This window comes from Tubulanus polymorphus, chromosome 2 (genome assembly GCF_964204645.1).
Source record: "Tubulanus polymorphus chromosome 2, tnTubPoly1.2, whole genome shotgun sequence".
Classification (NCBI taxonomy): Eukaryota; Metazoa; Nemertea; class Palaeonemertea; order Tubulaniformes; family Tubulanidae; genus Tubulanus; species Tubulanus polymorphus.
The window spans coordinates 28293181-28316165 of NC_134026.1; the positions used below are offsets into that span (position 1 = coordinate 28293181).

A 22985-nucleotide genomic window follows, 5' to 3' on the forward strand; every position below is an offset into this window, starting at 1 on the left:
CGCTCATAGTGCTGATACTTATCAATGGAGTTTTGGTTCATACTGTTTGGATGATCGAAAAACGTCGGAAATCATTCGTTTTTCAACAATCGCAAGATATCAGACGACAAAAAGCCCAACTGAAACTTTCCATCATGTTACTGGGAGTAGTTGTTCTATTTTTGATAGGAAATATACCAGTGGCATTCGCTTACAAGCACATTTACATGGCAAGTATTGCTGGAGGGGATATAACAGCAACAAAATCTTCACATTTCAAGATATACAGATCAATTTCACATTGCGTGTCTATGTTGTCATTTTCACTGAATTTTGTTTTGTACGTTTCTCTAAATAATCATTTTCGTGCAGCTGTTCAGAACAAGTTCAAATTCTCAAATACTCGCGTAAATCCTATACGCGATCACATGTACAGTGTAGATATTGTGATGAAATAATCAGGAGAGGGAAAATGAAGACACTTGTGTCAATTCAAAATGATGTTAATCCACAACATTAATGGGATGAATACCAACATAACCAATTCATTTATTGAATAAGAAAATCATTCAAATCATTGTATATGAATTGATTTATTTCATTGTTGTACTCATTACAAAGTTTTATAAATGAATACTTATGTAAAAAAAGAATAAACTTGTGTAACAAATCAAATATAATCACGATAAAAAAGAAAATAATTTCTCAACGATAACTCAATCATTTTTTACACTGGACGGATCTGTCTATTGGAATCTCTTTTGAAATAATACAGCAGTTTTTGTTTATCCGTGTAAATATGTAAAATAAATAGGACGGAATCACAGCATTTATTCATTCATTCAGTCACATTACTCCTTTGACATTGTTTCTCATCAACCATTGTGTGAACTTGGGACATGGGTGATTAATCTGTATTGAGAACCAAGCACACACCCTGTAGAACCCAGTGACTCGGATGTTCTGTTGTTGCCAGGTCAGCTTCGAACACAAGACCAACACCCATAGCATTTCGACGTTGTGAGGTTACATATACTGGAGTTCGGAAAGTATTCTGTGAAAAGAAATATATATATTTGTATGAAAATCAATGACTTCTACTAAATTATCTCTGAAGTTATAACCGGTATTATATTTACCTGTAATTTTAGTCGATGAGCTTCTATAGGAATGATTTTCAGGACGGGCAGTTCTTGTATCAACTGTTTTGGTTTCTGTTTGATCAAGCAACTGTTCTTCAGGTCCCAAGCGGCTCCTTCCAGGTACAGACCAGTTACAAAACAACCTGAATATACACCAAATATATGAAATATAGAAAATTATGGATACATTTTGATAAATGAATAGGAATGAAATCTTACCTTGATGAGCACGTTCTGTGACATCCTCCATTGTAGCGAAATGAGTAACAGTTGTATACAGGGTTGATTTATCAAGAGGCCAGCCATTTTTACGACAAGTTGCCTGAACCAAAGCAGTCAGATATGATTCGGGAATGTGCAATCCTGACAGCCACATCACATTCGGTTCTGCTTCATTTACCTATGAAATGTTTGAAATGCCAAATGACAACTTTTGTTTATCGGTAGATGTATAATTGACAAAATGTTGACACATACCCAAGTATTGTATTGATCAAGTCTTCTCTGGAAGTGAGACATCCAGTTACCGAGTGATTTCAATGTGTCGGGTGCTAATCTTATCCATATCGCTGGAATTTGACCGTTGAACAACGATTTTGAAAGCTCATCCAACTCATTACTCATTCCTACTTCTCCTACTAACGCCTGAAAAAAAGAATTATACTTTTTCATTAGATCAATTTTATCCCAGGATACTCAATAGATTGAGCTGATAATAGAATACTAACCCTCTTCAGTGTAGACAATGTTACTCTCATTTTGCTGATAAGTTTATTAATTCTTTCGAGTTCCTGTAGTAACACTACAGTCGTCGGACTGATATCGAGACCGTACTTCTTTCGTATTTTGTCCAGGTCGTATTCCTCGGGAAGTTTCGTCAGCACATCCGTGGCAATCTTGGTGATGAAATCTTCACGACTTATTCCCGACCCAGAATCACCTGTAGAATGAACATCAACATATATAAGCTTGAAGCTAAAACGTCTTTACGATTACCACCTATAGTGAGTTTGACCACTTACCAGTCTGAGGTTGCAATTCAATAAGATTAGCCCACATATCTCTGGCTGCTTGCGTGTAATAACCGATCTCAGCATTTGGATGTAGCCCAAAAACTTCAGGAGTGTTAGCTAATGGCAGTGCTTCGATATAATCTAAAATTTAAATCATAGTTTGCGAGATATTTTGCCCCTCAAATCATCATTCTCAGGCTGTGAGATTATCTACCTGTATAGTTCTCTCGCGGTCCATCTTCAGGTATATAATAATCCACTTCTTCATTATTATAGAAGTGGAAAGGTTGGAATGTATCGAAGATGAAATCGCCCATGTATTCATCCATATAAGTTCGCAGTATTCTTCTATCGAAATCGTCTATAGCTCGACCTCCGTACATGACCTAATAGACAATCACATTATTAAAATCTGTCAGCTTTTTACGATACTGTCGATGTGAATATTTACTTACTTCACCGATCAGATACTTCAAGCTGCTCCAAGGTATTTTAGCATCTCCTTGTTCGTGCGCTTTCATCAGATATGTTCCTAGTAGTTGCATGCAAACGCGGAAATCGGATTCGTTGAAATCATACGGAACGTTCCAGCCGATCTTTCCGTATTTCCTTCTCTCTTGAATGACGGCGTGGAAAAATGCGAGCACATAAACGAGCGATGGGAAAGCTGCGTGAGGACATTCTCCGAGTACCGTGGTCGAAATCTTGAAATACGTGCTGCGAAGATTGAGTTTTAAACCATTGGGCGGCTCAGTGACAACCTTCAAATAACAAATACACAGTCAAAAACTGAATTCATGAAAACCGAAATGACGTTTTATCGTTGCCTCAGTAACATATGAAATATTTCCGGGAAATATCATTTTGAAGTTCCATATTTGCTGGTACTGTCGGAACACGTTTTATACCTTTAGAGAACGTTGTAGAATACCAATAGGGAAACTCGGTGTAGGATCAGTAGTCAACCACAGTCGGAAGTCTGGATGAGGTTTAGTTAATTTCTCGAGATGTTTCTCAAGCACTGTCAACCATCGTACCAACAAATGACAATTCTGTAACATTAACCATTGTCCACGAGCAATAGCTGTATCTAATAGTTGTAACGCGAGCTAAAAATAGAATCAAATTTCATTTCGATATCAAAACAACAAATCCAAACATCATCAATCTAATCTGTTTATTGCGATCTTACCTTTTCCTGACCCTGACCCATCGATAAGAATTTCAACTTGTTCGCTCCAAATCCTGTCCTTTCCGCTAATTTCATCAGATCACTGGCTGGATCGGAACCCGGACTCAAAATGAACACTATCGGCGACATGGGTGTACTCTGTTCGAATATCGATTCGAAACTGATAATAGGGGGCATGACGTACTTCTCGCCCATCACCTTCGTTACGTAATCGGTGATCGCGCGGTAAATACGATCGACGCGGAAACAACGGATCAACATCAAACGATGGAAATCATTCAGATTGTTGTATTTCATCGGGAACGCGGCAGATTCGGGAGCATCTAGATCAAACCACTGGAAACAAAACAGTAAATTAAGGACAAATCCATTCGCAAAAATAAACATCACTATGAGAGAATATGAAGTAAACATACGTTTTTCCAAATGGATTCATTCTTTTCGATATCAGTCAACAGATTACCGAATGAATCTGGTGAAACTTCAGCCAATCGAACGCAGTCTTCCCATCCTTCATCGGGGAACCATTTAAATGGTTTACCTCGCTTGCTTTTCTCGAGGGCTATGTTACCCTGAAAAGTTTTTAAAAAAATTTTTAGTAAATATTCGTATTTCCACCACAGACAACATTATACTGGATTTCATATGCAATACCTTTATGAAGAAATCGAGTTCCTCTTGTTTCACGCGATCTTCATCCATTTCAAGTTTCAGCGTGATTTGGAACGAGAATAGCAGTTTATGCTTTTCAAAGATACCTGAAATGTACAAAGCACAATAGGATATACCACGATTCCTAAAAGAACAGAATTCACGCATGAAAACTGAGAGAATGATCTCTGATGATTACCTGTACATCCATAGTTGTAGACGTTATGAGTTAAAGTATCCATGATGTTACGAAGACGTTTTTGAAGTATCGAATCTGGCAAACTTTTCCTCAGTGAAAACTCGAACACGTCCAGATACGAAGCTAGCGAATATTGGTACATAGAACTAACTGTAGCCATCTCCGATAATACAAAGAATAGAATAGCTCCACGCCGAGCAGCAGGTCGATATCCATCTCTTAATTTATCGATATCAATGGCAGTTTTAGCTCCAAGTTTCAGTTTTTCTCCAACCTATTGTGACAATACCGAATTCCAACAATAAAATCTGTCTATTATTGCAACGTGGAGATTCAAATTTACACTACTTACCTCAGTAGCTTTGGTTTTGGTCTCCTCTAGTGTCGAAACCAGCTCCACATTATCCAACATGTTACCAGTTGATGTAGCTAACTCACGTAACAAAGAATCTTCGAGATCTTTCAATAGTTTCTTGTTAACGCTAAAAAAGATCGGAAATAAGACACATGTACAACATGAATCGAAGTCAAAAATTAATATCTTATTCTACAAATCAAAATAATTTACCTTGTCTCCTGAATTAATCTTTCCCTTTGTTCTTCAAGTTCTTTTCTCTCTAATTTAACAATAACGCTGAGTAACTGATCTTCCAAACCCTAGAAAATAAGACAGAGCATTTAACGCTGGTTTCCGGCTAATACCAGCATGATAATGTCGTTTGTGATGTGTGAAAACATACCTTCAGGGTCACAGTATAGTTAATAACCATCGACTTTCCGAAAATGTTCGGACCGTATTTAGGATTGGATAGTTTAGTGTTGAGATAAAGACGGAAGTTTGGATCGAAGTCAACTTCTTTGTCACCGAGCATCACAAATTCACGGCCAGCAGCGCCTAAACATCGAACAAAACAATACTGAATTTCAAACAGAACATTATAAACTAAATGTAACTTATGCAAAAAGATCAAGTGAAAATTCAATAGTAAAAGTGATGAAGCTCAATTTGTGTACATTTGAATACGACACATGCATTTTAACAGGTACATTTGTATACGATAGACATGCATCGAATGAAACAACGTGATTATATTGATATGTGAATATATCAGATATCCTCTCACTGCTGTGAGAGATGTGAATTTTCTGACACAAAATCTTACCATCTGGTAATTTTTTAACTACATGAGTACAAGAGAATCTCTCAATTAATATCTATAACTGACAGATGACTGATCAATTTTTACGATACACTATTTCAGATTGATTACCTTTGATATTCTTCTCCAACACGTTGTCGATCACGGGGTCGATGTATTCATCAACGTCTTGGAACAAAAATGGGAAACCATATTTTATCGCCAACTCGAGTTGTTTCAAGAAGTCAGCATCGTTGAATGTGCAAACCTATTTACAGAGAAACTTACGTTAAAGCAAGCTTAGACGATAAAGAAAAATGACAAAACAGAGACGATATTCGGTACCTTGAGGTTATTTGGTTCCTCTTTCTTTTTAATCCAGTTGAGAGCTTGCTGTTGGGGATCGATACACATCGGGAAACGACTTGCCCTCGTCGTCAAAATACCATTTTGAATCGACAGCTCATCCGGGGGCAAACTTTCTGATGTCCACCTGAAAAGATGTTGGAAACCTTTATGCATCATCAGAGAAAATTAGCAAAACCTACAGTTGATGATTTAACAATCTATTCTGACAGTTTTGAAGATTTTGACTAAACTTCATCATCAGAGAAATGAAAATGAAATAAGGATGATATACAGTAATTTTGAAATATAGATGGAAACTAAGAAAGGTTAGGAACAAGAACTAAGAGATAACCACTAAGATACAGAAAAGACATGAACAAGGATTATGTAGCAGATATGTTCATACCAGAAAATATGTATATAGATGAGATTTTTTCAAAATTATGTCACATCATCAGGAACAGGTCAAAACTTACTTGCTAATTTCGACATCGTTTGTCAATAATTCTTCCATCTTAAACGGCTGACTGAGAGGAATTTCTTTCTCTAAAATATCGGCCTGCCATTTATCATAAACCATTTCCGTACGGAACTCCCAGCTGAAAGCGCCAATGTAACTCAAAAATGCCGATGCCAACAGACAATCACCGAGCAACCAGACGCGTTGTTTTTTCAAACCCTCGAGATCGCCGGTCCAACGGATCTGTTCCGAGCCGAGACCGGAGATGAGTTTATCAGCGGCTATCAGACGACGTTCCATAATTTCAGCTTCCGCTTGCAGCGCTTGTTGTTCTAACATGGCCGCTTCATACTTGTCATTCAATTTCTTAAGTTCGCTTTCTAATGAAGCGACCTCTTTATTGATTTTGTCCAAATCACGTTTCGCTTGATGGAAAGTTTTTTCAAGACGTGCGACCTACATGAATCACAAACGAATCAATTTGTAGATCGGGTGCAATAACATTCAGCTGTAATCAACATATTCCTGAAATCATTATACAAACCTTTTCACGTTTTGGTTTAATTTCTCTTGCAACGTCGCAGTAACCCATAACGGCCTCAACAAATTTTAACAATCCTGCACCCGCTCTACTTTTTGACTTCATTTCATCTACTGTCATATCCATATCCTTCAAGAATCCTTTAAACAAATAAACAATCATATATATTGTATATCCATATTAGAAACCAAAAGACTAACTTATACATTTCATTATAAGTGAATAAAGCTTCAATATGTACCTTTGACTGTGCCTACTTGCTTATGACCAATTGCGTCAACATCCATATTTTGTAGAGTACCCAAGAAGTTAGCTTCAGCCATCATGGCTTTGGCCGATTTCCAAGATACTTCTTTGATACCACGCAAAACAACAATACATTCACAAACCACCTGTACGGCTTTTGGAGGTTTTGCAAATGATCTAATTTCCGTGACATCAGATTTGGATAGATCTTCGAGAGCAATTCTAGCAGCTTCAAGAGCGGGAAGAGCTTCTGCTAATGCTTCTTCAGCAGATTTCTATAAATGAAATACCGATATGTCAATCAATACACCCATACACATTCAATATATATCTAAAAGTACAATCAGTTCAGCAAACCAACCTTTTCTCTGCCTATTTCTTTGCTTTGAATGGTTATTTCTTTACCCTTAGCTTCGGCGAGCGTTTTCTTTTCAGTAGCCTGCTCAGTACCATTAGCGATCTCCTCCAACAGAACCTCACAAGCAGCCGTTTTCTCAGTTACGGCTACTTTTTGAACCGCTAGTTTCTGGTTCAATTCATCCAACTGTTCTCTGGCTTCTGCGATCTTTTGCAAACCACCGACCAAACGCTCACACTACAAAAACATAAAGAGTACATCAATAAATTGATAAAATGTAATTGAACTACTAGAATAGTTGATACAGTTGATAAGTTGCTTACCTGGCCAAGTATAAATTGATCCTTTTCATCTAATAATTTCGAGTAGGTGTTGATGAAATCGAGATAATTCTTCGGAGTTACGTAGTTATTACGACGTAGCTTCTGTAAGAACTGTATACTGTAGTCACCAACTGACTGATGAACCATTACAATATGACTGACTACGCCATCTCGATGTTCTTCAGGTATCAACGGGTTCTGAAAACACAAATGCAACGATTATTGTATACAATATCCAGAAACTAACTCTAATTAAGTGTAAAATTTCATGTTACAATGAACCTACATCAGGAGAAATAAAGACACTCGCAACCGCATACAGAGCCTGTTCAGGCCATGGGAAAAACCAATCAATACTAGTATTATTAACCAGACCTACATAGATATAACAGATTGATATACAAGTAGTGAACATAAAGCATAAAACAAGAAAATCTGAAATATTCTTGTTGAAACTTACCAGGGAAATTACGGCATCTAGTTCTCAAGGTGTCACCAACCGGAGACATAGCCAGCACTATATGAAGGTTACTGGCGCATTTATTAACGAAATACTGCCAAATACTTTCACGAGCAGGGGCTGCGCCGTGTGACGTGGCTTCATTACGAACTGAACCAATAATTTGCTCTTTCTCGTCGTCAGCGAATAGAGCTGGAACCATTCCCGATGTTAACATGTTATTGATTAATTCGAGGAAACCTAAAATGAAGAAAAATAACATGAGAGTCACTTCCAGCAGCTCAACATTTTATTATCTCGATCCAGGTCAACTTATTTTTTGCCAAGATAATGTTTTCACCAATTGAAGGTAATTTTGTTTTAGAATCCTTCTAGATGCTCAGAAAATGATCAATTTTTTCTAATTTTCTTGAGGGAGGACCCCCAAACCTTCTTGAAAGACTTTGCACCTATGGTGCCCACTGTTCATGTACCATGTACATCTAAATACAACCAGACCTAGGAAGTTTTGGGACCTCTATTCTATTCTAAATTCCTTAATCCATTTCTGGGATTTTCCTTCTGATTACTTACCTTCCTCGACCACATGCTGATCTCCGAACAAGAACACCATCTTTTTATTCTCCATGCCGAGTTTGTTGTACAAAATCTTCAGATCATCGCGTAAGTTGGTTTCGCTGTAACCTCGACTAAGAGTAATCTCGAATACCTCACATTCAGCTGTAAACGCCGCTAATCGAGTCAATGATTGTTTTCCGCTTCCACCGACACCGACGAGTAACGCGTGACCTTGATCCATACGGATTACACGCTGAATTCGGGTTAAATGTTCCAATGCGTCGTCGAACAAAACCAAATTCATCGCGGTGTAACGTTCGTTATATTCCTCTAATATCTAGACAAATTGAATAAAATGAGTGGTTAACGATCACAATGGACAGATTAAAATTTCCATGGTAAACGGCATAAAAAACCAAAATATTTTAACTTTTTTCTTGAATTTTTCACACATTTTCATGATTTTCACATTTTTCAAATTTTTTAAGCAGACATCCATTTTTCACAATCTATAACATTTTTTCATCAATCTTACTGTGGCATTATTGTATCATTAATGCATACCTCTTGAAATAGAGCTTTAGCCGCTTCATAATCTTGAATGTCTTCATACAACCTGGGTTCAGATTCGTCGAGGGCCGTCCTATAATCACCGAATAAACTCGGCTCTCTGAGAATATAGTCGAGTCCTTTAGTACCACTCTCAGTCAACAGATTCTTCATGTGTTCCTACAACAGACAGTTTGATACATTTTAGTTTAGGGATTACATCACAAAGTTTATGATACCTATAATAACTTACTGAGCCTAAATTCCGTAAAGAATATGCTCATTGGCTTTGAATGATACTAAATGAACAGAGAATACTAAAACCATTTCAAGCTCTTTGATCGATTTTTTCATTAAAACCATTGATTGATGGACTAGATTTGATGGGAATAGGTTAGGTAGTACTGGGGCAGGGTACTAGAAGACTCTATGCCGGGCTGAGTTTAGATTTACAAGGGACGACTAGCAGGGATTGATTGTGAACAGAAGAGGAGCTCAGTGTTTTACTTACTGCGACTACCACCTTGTCCTCATTGATAATCAAACGATCAGAAATAACGCGTATACATTCGTTTCTCCACACACGTAAAAACGCATCCGGTTTATCAAAACGATCGGCAGTCGTTAAACACAATCCACTGTAGATTCGTGACAAATCACGCAAGTTGAAAATATAGTGAAACTTCGACGGTGTTGGGGGTAAATCCTTTACAATTGACCTACAATCGTAATTACACTTAGTCATAAAATCAGAAGAGTTGTAACCTGGTATCAAATCAATAACTGTGAAAACAGGTAATACAGTGCAGGTTAACTGATTCTATTAGAATTACTTATTTACTAGTAGCGAGAGTTCATAATTGCAAATAAAATCAGTTAACCTACAAAGGACTACTTGTTTTCACATTTATTGACTTTATCATAAATGTACTTTATCAATAACCGACCAGAATTCATTAACCTAAAGAACTTACGAATACAATGACATCGTCATTTTCGTTATTGAAGACACCAATTCTTGGATTTCATCGCAAAATGACTGAGTGTGACCGGCGAGTATCGAGTTGTAAATATGGAATAAAGAAGCCTCCGATGGGAACGTCATATTGAACACGGAGAACAATGAAATAAATCTTGGATCTACTTCATTACGTCCACCGCCAGCTTTACCCATAGCTGCCAAACACCCGATATCTTTAATGTTCTTCCAGTTCAGATCTTTACCTCTGTCGTACATGCCTCCTCTTTCCAGGAGCTGTTTCAACATGGCAATGGGCTGTTGTGTTCCATATGTATCCACCTAATAATTATGAGAAAAGAAAACAGATTTAATTACAGTAAACAAGCGACAAGAGCAGAAAAATAGGAGCGTTGAGTGGATGAGTTAAATGCAGACCTGAGGCATGTTCATATCATCGATGAATATAAGCAGACGTTTTCCAGGTGGTGGCCCGTACGTATCCTTCGTCCTTTTCTCAACATTTGCCTCCAAGTTACGTTGCACGTCGAGTGACGTGGTTCTCGACGAGAAATTCACATTTAACACCAACTGAAATCGGATGAAGATGAAACCATTTATCCCTACGGTTCATTGGATGCCATTTCAATAGTCACAATTACTAGGAGTGATGTGGGCGAGTGGTTAGAGAGTTCGACCCTAAAATGCCAGATCGTAGTTTCAAAACCTGTACATTACTGTGTAGCTTCCCCGGGCAAGACACTTATCCTCAATTACCCGTAGGACTAGGGAGAGATGATGGTTAGAGCTACAGATATAGACTTGGGGTAATAATACTAATGGAAGCATATCTGTAACGCGCTCTGAACAGCTTTGCTGGATCTATCATTATTATGAAATACATACTGTGGTATCAGTATCGACTCCTCGTAGGAAATCTTGCGTTGTTGCTGTTTTTGAAGTACCGGTTTCACCGACGAGCACGACCGGACGCCTGATTCGAACTTGTAGATTCAGGAGCCAAGTCGACCGAACTGTATCGACTGTAGGTACGAGGATTTCATTGAATTTACGCTCGGGATCGTGGATATATTTCGGAATCAGGGTATTCCATGGAATCCATTTGTTTTGTTCTCCATCCCAGAAATATTCATACAGCGTGTTCTCACTTGGTAATTCACCTATTAAAATGATTGCGAACGTGATTTCAAAGACACAAAATATGAATTATCAAACTCTAACAGAAATTCATGCATCAACCTTTTGAGACATTTTGAAATATATTTCGGTAAAAGTCTGTCTAATATTTTGAAGTGAGAGTGACTGACTCATTGAGTCAAACATGCGGTGTAGAATAAAACGCATGCTGGTGACGATTTACTCACGAACAAATTGACCTCGACCCTCAGGATCCAGTCGTACTCGGTCAGCTCTAAATCTATTCACAGATGTATAGCTAGAATAGCTTTCAAAACTGCTAGTCGTATTAGAGCTGCCTTTCCGAACGTATTTTGCTTTTTTTACGAGAAGATGAGAAAACCAATGTTACACCTGCAAATATTCTAGACAATAGAATCTACACGTAGAATCTATATCTTACCGGGTCCAGCGAGTTGTGCCTCGTCTTGATTCATCGATAATGATGCTAAATATTTCACGTGGTTATCGAATTTTGTCCGTCCATCTTCTAACAATGTACCGCCGACAGACCAGTATAACGCTTGTAAGAAGTATGCTTCTAATATCGCAGGATCTGTGATTTCTTTGACAATCAGTGATTCGAGCATCATAGTGAGTTGTGTTAACTGGAAATATGCCATATACATACACAATCATTTTACATCCACTAAATCTTACGGAGAAGTAACATATCGTTATTCGAACTTTGATTCTAAACTTACCAAATTCAGATTAGTCACAGGTACGATAGTCTTCATTTTATCGCCTTGTTTTCCATCGATTATTCCCTCGATGATCATTTCGATGCAGTTAGGTACGTATTTCTGATACAACATCTGTAGATTGTCACGTTCAAACTTCGACTGTCGTAGACCGACCCATCTCAGCCAGGCGGGTTCGAAACCGAGATCTTTAGGATCGACGTACACCATACCGCATCGAGATACCGTAGCCGGAGAGGCGTACTGCAGATCACCCACCTAGAAATACACACATAATTGTAGATTTGATTCGTAATCCACATTCACACTATTGCCAGTTTATCCATTCTAATTTGGCCTGTACCATTTAGAACATACCACATGACTTGGAACGGACTAAATTTAGTATGTTCTAAATAACGTAGTGGTGAATGTGGCTGCAGTGATTTCAATTAATATAACTAATAAAGATCATAAACTTACCTCAAACAATAAAGCGCAATGTGCTTGTAAACGAATACGTTCACCATTAGCGAGTGTAAGCAAACGATTATCATCCATAACAGAATTCATATTCTCCACCCATAACGCGTCAACATCACCATCAAACACGATATATTTACGTTCTTTCTTGTCAGTCGGTCTGTTGATGTCGCGGAAAATGTTTGATAACAATCCATCGGTCCAATCTCGAGTGTTCGGATCCAGAATACCATACAATTCAACGACACTTCGATCTTTAGGATTCAACGTGTATAATTTTGTCGGTAAACTCAGTCTGAAATATGAATCATTTAGTTTGATACTGTTTTAATCAACTTTTATGGCAGAAACCGAGTGGAAGCAAGGGGTGAATGAAATCATACCTGGTTTGTGCCTGAGCAAGGGTATTAATTACTACAGATTTACCACCTCCCGTAGGACCGACTATCATTGTAGTATGACGTGTCATCATTGTTTCATACATCTGTACAACTTTATCAACCTACAATTTTCAATAGATACAGACACAGATTCAATACAGATATTTTCAAAATGCTGATACGACTTGGACTCAAGTTACTACGAGCTATTAATTTACCTGTTGATCTAGAAGGACGTAGTTATTGTCAGTCAGAACTCCTGCCACAGCATCGTTGAAGTTTGGATACGGAACACGAGGACAGTCGAGACCGGGAAACAGATCAGAAATCAGACCTCTGAATAACGGTACATCTTCATAAACGAACTTAGGTAAGTTCATATCTCTTAAAGCTCTCATGAGGACAACGTCTTCGGGATAATCAGGGGAGCCACGTTTCAATTCACCAGCCATAACCAACACGGATTTCAGGGCTCTTAATCCGAAATCATAATGGTATTGTTTAGAAAGCTGCTCTTTTGCAAGCTTGTACAATACTGTCATTTTCTTGGCTAGAACCTACAATAGAAATTACATATGTGAAATTCAAAATCCTTACTGACTACATTCATCTTTGCTATTAGTACAATCAAGAACGAACCTTAGCCATGAGGAAACCTTCAGAAAACAACATAATCTCACAGATCTGTTGAAGATCGGGTACAATGACAACGACAGGACGAAACAATGCCTTCACAGATTCAGGCAGTTCAGTACGGCCGGCATAACCCGGATTCATTGTGATGAAAATACCCATACGACAATCCATGTTGATTTCTTGGCCTTCGAACTACAAGAAATAATATTCCGTTCAAAAATTCATAATTTCAAGCATTTTCGAAAATAAAATATATGGAGGGAAACTAACGTGGAATCTCTTCAGTTTGAGAATGAGCGCATTTTGTATGGTTTTCAGTTGAGTTGAGATGACAGATAATACAGATACATCAATACGATTAAACTCATCGAAACATCCCCAAGCACCGCACTGAGCCAAACCAGAGAATATTTTACCAACAGCCTGGAAAATGAATACTTGCAAACATAAGATATTTCATCAAATTGTTTAAATTTCAAGTTCAGTCTGATTACTGTACCTTATAATCCATGCCTTCACCACAATTTGTCACGACGCACAACAAACCAAGAGCTTTGGCCAAATCCTTAGTGGTTTCAGTTTTACCAGTACCAGCAGGGCCTGCAGGAGCTCCTCCGAGGTTCATCGATAATGCCTGCAAAATCAATCAGCCATTCTTTGAATAATTACCACCACATAAATCAATGCAGAATTTGATATCCGAATCATAAAAATTAACATACCTGAGTGAGGGTCAGATAGATTCGATCAGTCAGTGGTGTTATAACTAATCGACCATTCAAACCCATGTATTCATAACCATATCCGAATTCTCCGGTACATTGTCGCACCAGTAACTCATCAGGTTCACGTTCCCAGTAAAAACGTAGCTGACTCTCCCATTCGAATTCACGCGCATCCATTATACTGTTAGGAGAAAATCAGTTTTAAGTACTTCGTTCTCAGGCCAAAAGGGGTCAGGAAGAGTAATTGAAAATCGTAATTTCTCACCTGTCTCTGACAAAACCATCGATAATATCACGAGCGTGTACATCGATGATCAACACGGAATTGAATTTCTTACGATCGTTCACAGACAACGGAGATCGTACTTGTACGACCAGGGCATCAATCTGCTTGTGAAGTTTCTTCGCGTAATCTTTCAGCGCCATTTTCTGGCCTTTCTTTACCTTTCGGAAAACATCTTCGACCTCCCACGTCCACCACACCTGATTACCGGCTAGACAAACCATACCTTGATAATCCATCATCCACTCAACTCTGTGTATAATAGAGAAAATATCATGAAAGTTGGGAGGGTAAACATTTATATCAAGATTTGTATAAGAATCAAAGGCAAACCCAGGACCACCTTTAGAGGTGTTACGTGACACAATGGCTATTTTATCATCGAAAAGGCACATTGGAGGTGCATTAGCAATTAATGCGTCGCCTTTGAAAATTTTTGGATGGGTGAGATGCATCCTTCTAAGATATAACATGGGGTCTGAGACAAGGAAACGTAGATATCTACCATCAATAGGTCAGATAGATTATCATTGACCAAAAAGAAAAGGGCAACTCCAAACACAAGAAGATCTTTGACATACGCACAATACCCTCTGGATCTGCACCAGAGAAAAAAATGATATTCACCTTGTTTTACCAGTTCCGCCGTAGTAGAATATCGCTTCTTTTGTGATGAGTCGATTTGCCTTCCTCATTTCACCGAGAACTTGCGTCATCCATTCCTCCACGCGACCTTCAGCGCTGACGTTAGTGCGGAATTCCATGATTTCACCCTCACTCGACGCCATCGCATTGGCTAACATTTCATTATTCGGACCTTTGTGGAATCTCAGAGAGGCGATATTGTCAAACATCTTAAATGGAAAATATGAATTCATATAATATCAACTTAAAATTAAGAATTATAGGAACTTTTCACAGTCGATATTTCGAGGGCAGGAATGAAAAAATTAAGTCAGTGGTTCTATTGAAAAATAAGGCCTTACCTTAATCATATGTTCTTGTACACATTCAGGATCACTACTACCGAGAATACTGAGCAATTCATCATCCGAAATAAAAAAGAATCTCGGGAAAGCGTTACGCTTAGAATCGAGGTAATCGTTTAATGATTTCTGACATTTTTCTAAACCTTGACTCAAATTATCCAAATCAGTCAGTCGATTCTGCGCGTGACAAGCTTGTTTGATGTTTGGAACTTTGGCAGTTTCATTCATTATCTGAAATGTGGTTTAGATTACGAGTTATAGTAGTGAAACATAACATGGACAATGATGATGATGATAATGAGAATGTATATGAAATTTTACCTTCTTGAATGTTTTGTCAATTTGATCAAATTTCTTGGCTTCTTCGGGTAACTGAGATCGAATATCACCTCCGATAAATATACCCTCTAAATACATCCATTTTCGTTGTACAACCATCCATATCTATAAACGCAATGGTTTCGGATGACTTCAGAAATTGAGCTATCAAAAGGCAAACACCGATATACAGTACACTGATTTACTTACATCAAGAACCTCGCTGATGTGTGACAAACTTTTCTCCCAATTCTGTACGGAATTCATGAAAGGACCGATAAACCGTGAAGCTGACATACTCTGTAAGTTCATCGCATTATCATCGAGCACCTGCAACACTTCATCAATCGCGCCCAGAATGAATCCTCGGTTTGACGTTCCTTTCATATAGCTGATTACATTGAATTTCAGATTATTCCAAGTATCTTCTACTTCTCTTACGCCCTAGAAAATACCAGCCAAGTTTTAGGGGTACATTTCACAGACAATATTCATGAATCTCTTTCATTCTTGTTTCATATGTTACCTTTTCAATGCTCAACTCTTTAGTAGCGCACGTCACTATTTCGTTGATAGCATCTTGGAATCTGTGAAGTTCCATGGAGAAAATATTCTCCAGCGTGAAAGTATCCGGGTTCATTTCGAATGCTTGTCCCGTTTTTTCCATCAAGTCTTTCCAATGACTGAAATAACATAGATCATCTTTAATCGAATACTTCGAGTTAAACTACACAAACCGGGAGAAGGGAGAGGTGCACCTACCGCTCACGTAATGCCTCATTTTTCAAGTCCATAAACAACGGCAATGAATCGCGGAATTCCCTCATCTTTTCTTCGATCATTCGAGCAACAGGCATTGATTTAATATCTCGAGGTAGTTTTCTTAAGTTCTTCAGGTAATTCTCGATACCTTCCTGAAGCACTTGGATGTTCAGATTAGCCCACAATGTCTCAGCCCATTGCTCTCTGGCTTTCTATAGAATCAAATAATATACAGGTAAATTTATTGTTGATTCTATAATGAAATAATTAGAACAAGAATATATCGTAATCTCTTACATTTTGTTCTTCAAATATCGCGTAGACAAGTTCCATGCCCTTGAATTCTTTCTGTACTTGAAGAAGATCGGGGTACATTGTAATGGGTAGATCAAACAATCGTTCAGCATTAGCCAGTTCTTGTCTCTCAGCTTCATGCTTGGCTAGGATTTCGCCGTACTTTTTCATCAACTGCAAACCTGATTTCAAGAGAAATTAATCGCGATTAAATTATTGATATTAAACGCGACAATTTCATATATAGTATTTCTAAGATAACTAGTTCTACACCAACCATTGTCCAAATTGCCGCCAACAGCTCCCGGACCTTCCATGTGAAATTCCTCTTGGAATTTCTTCAGTTCGTCTCCGAATTCTTGGATCTGTTGCTGCGTGATTTCCGTGAACTTTTTCTTCACTACGATGAGACTAGCGTCGACATTTTTCGACTCCAACACGAGATCATTCCACATCTCCTGTATAACTAATTGTAATTCTTTCTCCTCTTCCGTTGCCTTAATGAATTCAAAGTTTGAGAACAGTGAACATACCATACAAAACTAATTATCTATACCGACATGCAATCATATTTCGAACTTACCTCGAGGCCATACATATCTAATGTCCGATATCTTTCTGTGATATCGCGAACACGAGATTCAACTTCCATTGACATATTCTTGATATCAGAAATCGTGCGAAGGACAGATTTCAAATCTTCTAATGTATCCGGAGATTCTTTCAAATCCTTTGACTTCGTCTAGAAATTAAATTTGAAGATTGAAATTAGTAAAAATCAATATTTCATAGACTGTAGGAAAAACGAACTTTTCACCTTACAAAAATTACCTCGATTTCTTCTTTCAGAGAATACAAAGTTGATTTAGCAGAATCAACCAACAGTTTACCATAGCAATCAATATATTGTTTAGCGTGTTCTTTGACAGCACGAGCGAGTGGTTCCATGTGTAGACGAATGCATTCTTGATCTTTCACCATCGCCTTAGCATCTAATTCATCGATTATCTTATAGAAGAATTGGAAACGATCGTCGAAGTTAACCACGGACGGGTTTCCTAACATCCACTTCTCAGCGAGCTGCGTCTGCAAATAATGGGTAGAAATTATAATAGAACATAAACAAAAAACAATATTTCTAAGGTAGGATTTGATTGGCCTCTACCAATAATCTGTAAACCTGATAGAAGCAGCCAGTCGACTAAGCATTCCCGAATTGCTATTCCTAAACCGGAAAATAGGTTCAAACAAAACCTGCCTAATTCTAGGATTCCTAAATGATACCTTATCTTGTTTCCAGACGGTGCGATATTTCTTCCACGTGTTCAGATATTTGGTTAGGTTCGTGATCGTGTTCTTGATGTTCGACTGAATCATTTGATACAATTCTACAACTTCGGGATGAGCAGAAATATCGGAGAAGAACGTGAAGAAATACGGTTCATCTTCGCCGTCAACTTTCTGCGGTAACGTCTCAATACAAGTTCCATTCATCCATCGTATGAAGAATTTGGCCCTTGATAGTAGAATTAAGAAGATGGTTAGTGATGTGAATGTAGATTTTAGTTTGCTGTGGATACATTTTCTATACATACCCCTCTACACAGTCTCGAACGCACTGAACAGTTAGTTTATACATTTCATTAGCAGATGGATGAAGGACGACGTCTGGTACAGCGAGCAATGTCTGTACTTCAAACAGCGGCTGTTTGCCCGTTATTGCCGTGTTAAACTTCTGTAAGTTGCTAATTATCAACTAAAAATCAATGAAACCTTTGAAGATATCTGTACATCATCTGAGGCATTATATACGTAATAAAGAATTCAACAAATCATACCTTGCAAAGAGAATCATAAACTCTTCGTTCCCAGAATGAATAATATTGCGCTAATTTCAGTGACTTTCCTGTATTAGTGTGTACGACCAGACCTTCCATTTTAGTGAGTAATGGACCGATAGCCCGGTATTTTCTCGCCAAAGTCTCCAAATCTTTAGCACGTTCTTTTTCGATATGTTCATAGAATTCCTGGGAAAAATTTAGGGGACTTGCATACAAAACCTTAAATTTCTTTCAATAAGAAATTTTCTTATTGGAATACTTTATGAGCGACTCTCTTACCTTACAACCCGGCAAATCTTCACCCAGTTTCGGAGGTGGTGGTTTGAACAGATTGCTGTTTTCAATGATCTGTAATCTCGACAATATATCCTTGGCATTCTTCTGAATTTGGTTGACTAGAGATTCGAATTTACCAATTGCCTGTCAAACAAATCAGATGTCATAAAAGAATGCCTTCATCATCTACGCAGAATCAGGTTTTTGATGAGTGTATTTCTGACATACCGAGTCACATTTAGCAATGAAATCACTGATTCCAAGAGAATTCCAATTCAAACGTCGACTTCCTGGACGAATCACACGACGCAAGTCTCTCATATGATCTTCTAACAGATTTGTCTATGATGACAAGGAAAAAATAACACTATTCGGGTATGCAAAGAATTAAACTGGTTTAGTGTAATATCATATCGTACAAACCTCAGCATTATCCAATGAATTCAGTATGTTGTGGTATCTATTCAACATCTGAGTCAATCCATCAACATACTTAATGTATTTTTCTTCCTACAAAAAAATTTTGAAACTAACTACCTATACTTTTATATGTATTGATACAATATATATATACAGTGTTGTCAGGTTGTACACCAGAAATGGTAATGATTAATGCCTACCTGTAAAGCAACATTTCTGGCAAGTTCTGGTACTGAAAATCCTAGCTGTTCCATGTGTTTGGTTTCAGTCACTATCTCAGACAAAAGCGGATCGAAATCAACTAAATACTTGATCTCCGCCTGACCTTCTAAAATTTAAAACAATCAGCATTATACTAGGAAACTAACTATGCTAACTGTCAGAAAGAGAAAAATGAATTCACGTGCTATACTATAAAGGAGCAAAAAATGGTGCCTGATTGATCGAAAAATGGAACTAGAAATACATTTGTACAACACCATCTACATAGAGAAGAAATCAACAATACAAACAACAACAGTTTTACCAAATATATTAGGATCTATGACTTCATCCTCAATTCTGATTGACACAGGACCTATGTATACATATGCGTTAATAAAATATAAAACTGAAAAACTCAAGTTCGTTATCTTCAGTAAACTCAACTTACCTCCATCTTCTTTAGGGGCATCATTCTCAGCCTGTTCTTGCTGCTGATGAGTTTTCTCGGATGGTTTGATGAGCAGATTACGTTTCAGTAGAGATGGCAGCACTTGTTCGACGCTTTCGCGCCACATATCATATTTCAAATCTTCGTACGCTTTCATTTGTTTACCAACATGCAGATATTTGGCTCTGGCCTATGGTCGAATAAAGAGAAGAAATAAGTTCATTTTCACCTCTATTAAAAGAACTAAAACGTTGGATATAAATACTCGATATTTACAGCTTTTCCTTGGTCACTGGTCATCATATCTTCCATAGTCTGGAATCGTATTATTGTATGTTTCATTCGATAGAACAGAGATCTCTCCCAGTGAATAGAACCAGCTACTGGTGGGTTGTTCTTATTCAGCGGAGGATTTTCTTTAAATTCTTGATACAGTTTGTCCATTAGATCAACTTCTTTTCCGTACTGTAGAAGAATATCGTTGAATTTCTTCATCATCTGAGAATTGATGGCTTCACGCGAGCGAATGTGTTTGAATTTCAACAACATGTCAAAAGCACCCTCGGCTGAACGAAGAGATTTGAATGATTCATCGATGAACATCTTAGCTTCATTCTCAATAGATTCCACCTCTCTGTAAAACCAGTCCATCACACTTTTCCACGACGCCTGATGGCGAATATTGAACGGATCAAAGCTAACCTAAAACAGAGAACATGGATTAGTCAAGATTAGATTACAAATTTTACACATTTCTTTCATCAAGTGTGTGAAGCCCAAAGTCTCTATACAGCCGAATTTGACTTTTTATGCATCCGGCCTCATAGATAACTGTTGAAATTATGTTTGTGTATTCTTTGTAACATCTTATACGGTTTAAAGCAAATAAATATCAACAATCTTAAATAATATTTAGAAATAACATTATTGTACCTCTTCTAATGGTCGCACTAATGCATCGACTCGTTTCAAGACATCCTCAATTCTCTTCGGGTCGCCGGTCACTGCTTTCAACTCGGGTCCGAAAATATTATAGAACTCTTCGAGAACTTGCGCTACGTTGTACAGATCCTGATTGATCGAAGCCATGTAGTTGGTCCTTTCAAAAAGTCGTCTACGATCGAATTCCCATCGGGCATCTCGACCCGATGCTTCGATTTTGTTGCGCACTTCGAAGTACGACTCTCTCCATAGATCGAGCATTCGTTTAGCGTCGCTGGTCATCGCTTTCACTTCATCCGGCGTTCCGTTATACAGCGTTCTAACGTTGATAACTCTGGCGACGCGTTCGGCTTGTTCCCACGCGATGCGCTCCATCAGCGGTACCATACGCTCGTCGCGGTTATAATGACGCGAGATAATCCACACCATTCTCAAAGCGTTCATCATCGACGGAATCGTGTCGATCACGACGCTGAACGTGGCGCCGTGCGTGATATTCTTGAAATGTCGTTCGAGCGTCGACAGAAATCTGACGTTATCTTTCGCCTCCGTGTGATATCTGATCAAATCGCCGTGGTGATCTTCGATACCGGATTCTAATTTATGATACAAGTCGAAAATACGAACGACTTTCGGTAATTTCAGTTGTTCGACCAGAGCGCTGAGGGCTGCATTTCTTTCACGCCAGAAATCGATTTCGGCCAACGGACCGTTTCCTTGAGGCACTTTCTTCAACTGTTGATCCAGTGCTGATTGTAATTGCGTCAACCAATTCGAAGCTATCTTCTCGATTTGCGACATCAACTCGGCGTTTTTCAAATTTTCGTTATCGTCGTTCGCCAGCGAAATGTCCGGAATTTCCAGTCGAACTTCGCCTTCGATCTGTTGAATCGTGCGATTGATACTGACGGCGAACTTCTGCATATTAATCAGGAATTCGTCGCGTAACATCGCTTTAGCTCTAGAATCAGCGGCGTTTTCAACTCGAGATGATTCCGAATCGGCTTTAGATACAGTCGTTTCCTCACGCGAAGACAATTCCGCCTTTACATGTTCCGCTTCTCCATTTTTCTGTTGCGTGTATGATAACAATGGCATATATATCTAAAATAGAACGAGGTATGACTTAACTCGAGTATGAGCACAAAATAGTAGCTGATTTACGAGTAAGAAAAATACAAAACAGGCAAAACCCACAGTTGATGATTTAACGATCTATTCTGTCAATTCCAAAGTTTTGACTTAACTTCACCATCAGAGAAACAAAAATAACGTTCAGGCTCTTTCAAAAGTATTAAATATCAAAAGTATTGTAATTGCTCATTAACTCTGAATACTGAGATTAATATCAGTCTACCAGTCATAAAACATGCAGTTTGGTTCAAAATAGCAGTTCTGACTAAGTGTTTTAAGATGGAAGAGTGAACTAATGGAATTATACAGAAATGGACAACAATGGCAGAACAATCTTATCGCAATTTACCTTTGAAATGACTTGTTCCAACATGACCAGCGAATGCCCATTTAAGATTCCAATTTCGAACATCGCCGGCAACATTTCATCGGCTTCTTCTACGTTATTTGGCAGCGGAACCATTCCTGGTGTATTCCGCAGGAAATAAACGCAATCCTTATTTGCAGCGACATCTTCGGGCAAATGTTGAAAGCACATGTGTAGATATGTGTGCCAAACTTTCTGGATTACAATTTTCTGAAGAAGAAATAAAGATGTTTCGTTCAGAAATTGAATTATCAAGACAGTAAATTCTCATTCTAATCGTTGATCATTTACCGTTGTGACAGCAGCAACTTTTTCAGGTTCAGAGACAGCACCTTCTGTTAGTTCAGCCAGCGCTGCCTCATCAGCCATTGGTTCAGCTTCTGCTTCGGAATCTTTCTTCTCTTCCGTCAAAGGGGTATCTTTACCAGCCTTTCCACCTTTCTTTCCTCTCTTTGCTGGGTCGAAATGAAAACGATTTTTAAGTTTA

At 38.2% G+C, this 22985-nt stretch overlaps 1 protein-coding gene across 1 annotated transcript; it reads right to left on the reverse strand.

The window, feature by feature from the left end:
- Positions 1-553: 553 nt before the first annotated feature.
- Positions 554-22918, reverse strand: LOC141898287 (dynein axonemal heavy chain 10-like). Its single transcript, XM_074784130.1, has 63 exons — positions 22790-22918; positions 22481-22708; positions 20989-22101; positions 20332-20757; positions 20056-20245; positions 19604-19731; positions 19407-19493; positions 19212-19325; positions 18987-19127; positions 18705-18893; positions 18462-18622; positions 18151-18382; positions 17698-17952; positions 17450-17608; positions 17144-17363; positions 16870-17048; positions 16573-16784; positions 16337-16493; positions 16021-16254; positions 15814-15936; positions 15490-15723; positions 15131-15357; positions 14486-14755; positions 14218-14401; positions 13995-14129; positions 13766-13918; positions 13499-13687; positions 13078-13416; positions 12863-12981; positions 12480-12774; positions 12018-12275; positions 11717-11921; positions 11023-11297; positions 10555-10707; positions 10133-10458; positions 9670-9877; positions 9174-9338; positions 8625-8946; positions 8052-8291; positions 7878-7966; positions 7592-7789; positions 7272-7505; positions 6906-7185; positions 6668-6804; positions 6140-6579; positions 5661-5808; positions 5448-5583; positions 4917-5071; positions 4745-4833; positions 4529-4658; positions 4177-4450; positions 3981-4084; positions 3743-3898; positions 3327-3662; positions 3043-3243; positions 2590-2895; positions 2349-2520; positions 2144-2275; positions 1850-2061; positions 1599-1766; positions 1341-1521; positions 1119-1264; positions 554-1033 (listed from the first exon to the last, which is right to left on the reverse strand). Exons 1-63 carry the CDS (start codon positions 22865-22867, stop codon positions 887-889), a joined length of 13494 nt encoding a protein of 4497 aa, XP_074640231.1. The 5' UTR covers positions 22868-22918; the 3' UTR covers positions 554-886.
- Between the last annotated feature and the right edge of the window lie 67 nt (positions 22919-22985).

What these genes read in the sequence shown, in the direction of transcription:
- LOC141898287 (XM_074784130.1), bottom strand. Translation starts at nt 22,867, where the DNA reads ATGGCTGATGAGGCAGCGCTGGCTGAACTAACAGAAGGTGCTGTCTCT. An exon ending in TGAAGTATCTGATCGGTGAA is followed by an intron (nt 2,521 to 2,589) that starts GTAAGTAAATAT and finishes ATTGTCTATTAG; the next exon opens with GTCATGTACGGAGGTCGAGC. An exon ending in CTCATCGACTAAAATTACAG is followed by an intron (nt 1,034 to 1,118) that starts GTAAATATAATA and finishes TTCTTTTCACAG; the next exon opens with AATACTTTCCGAACTCCAGT.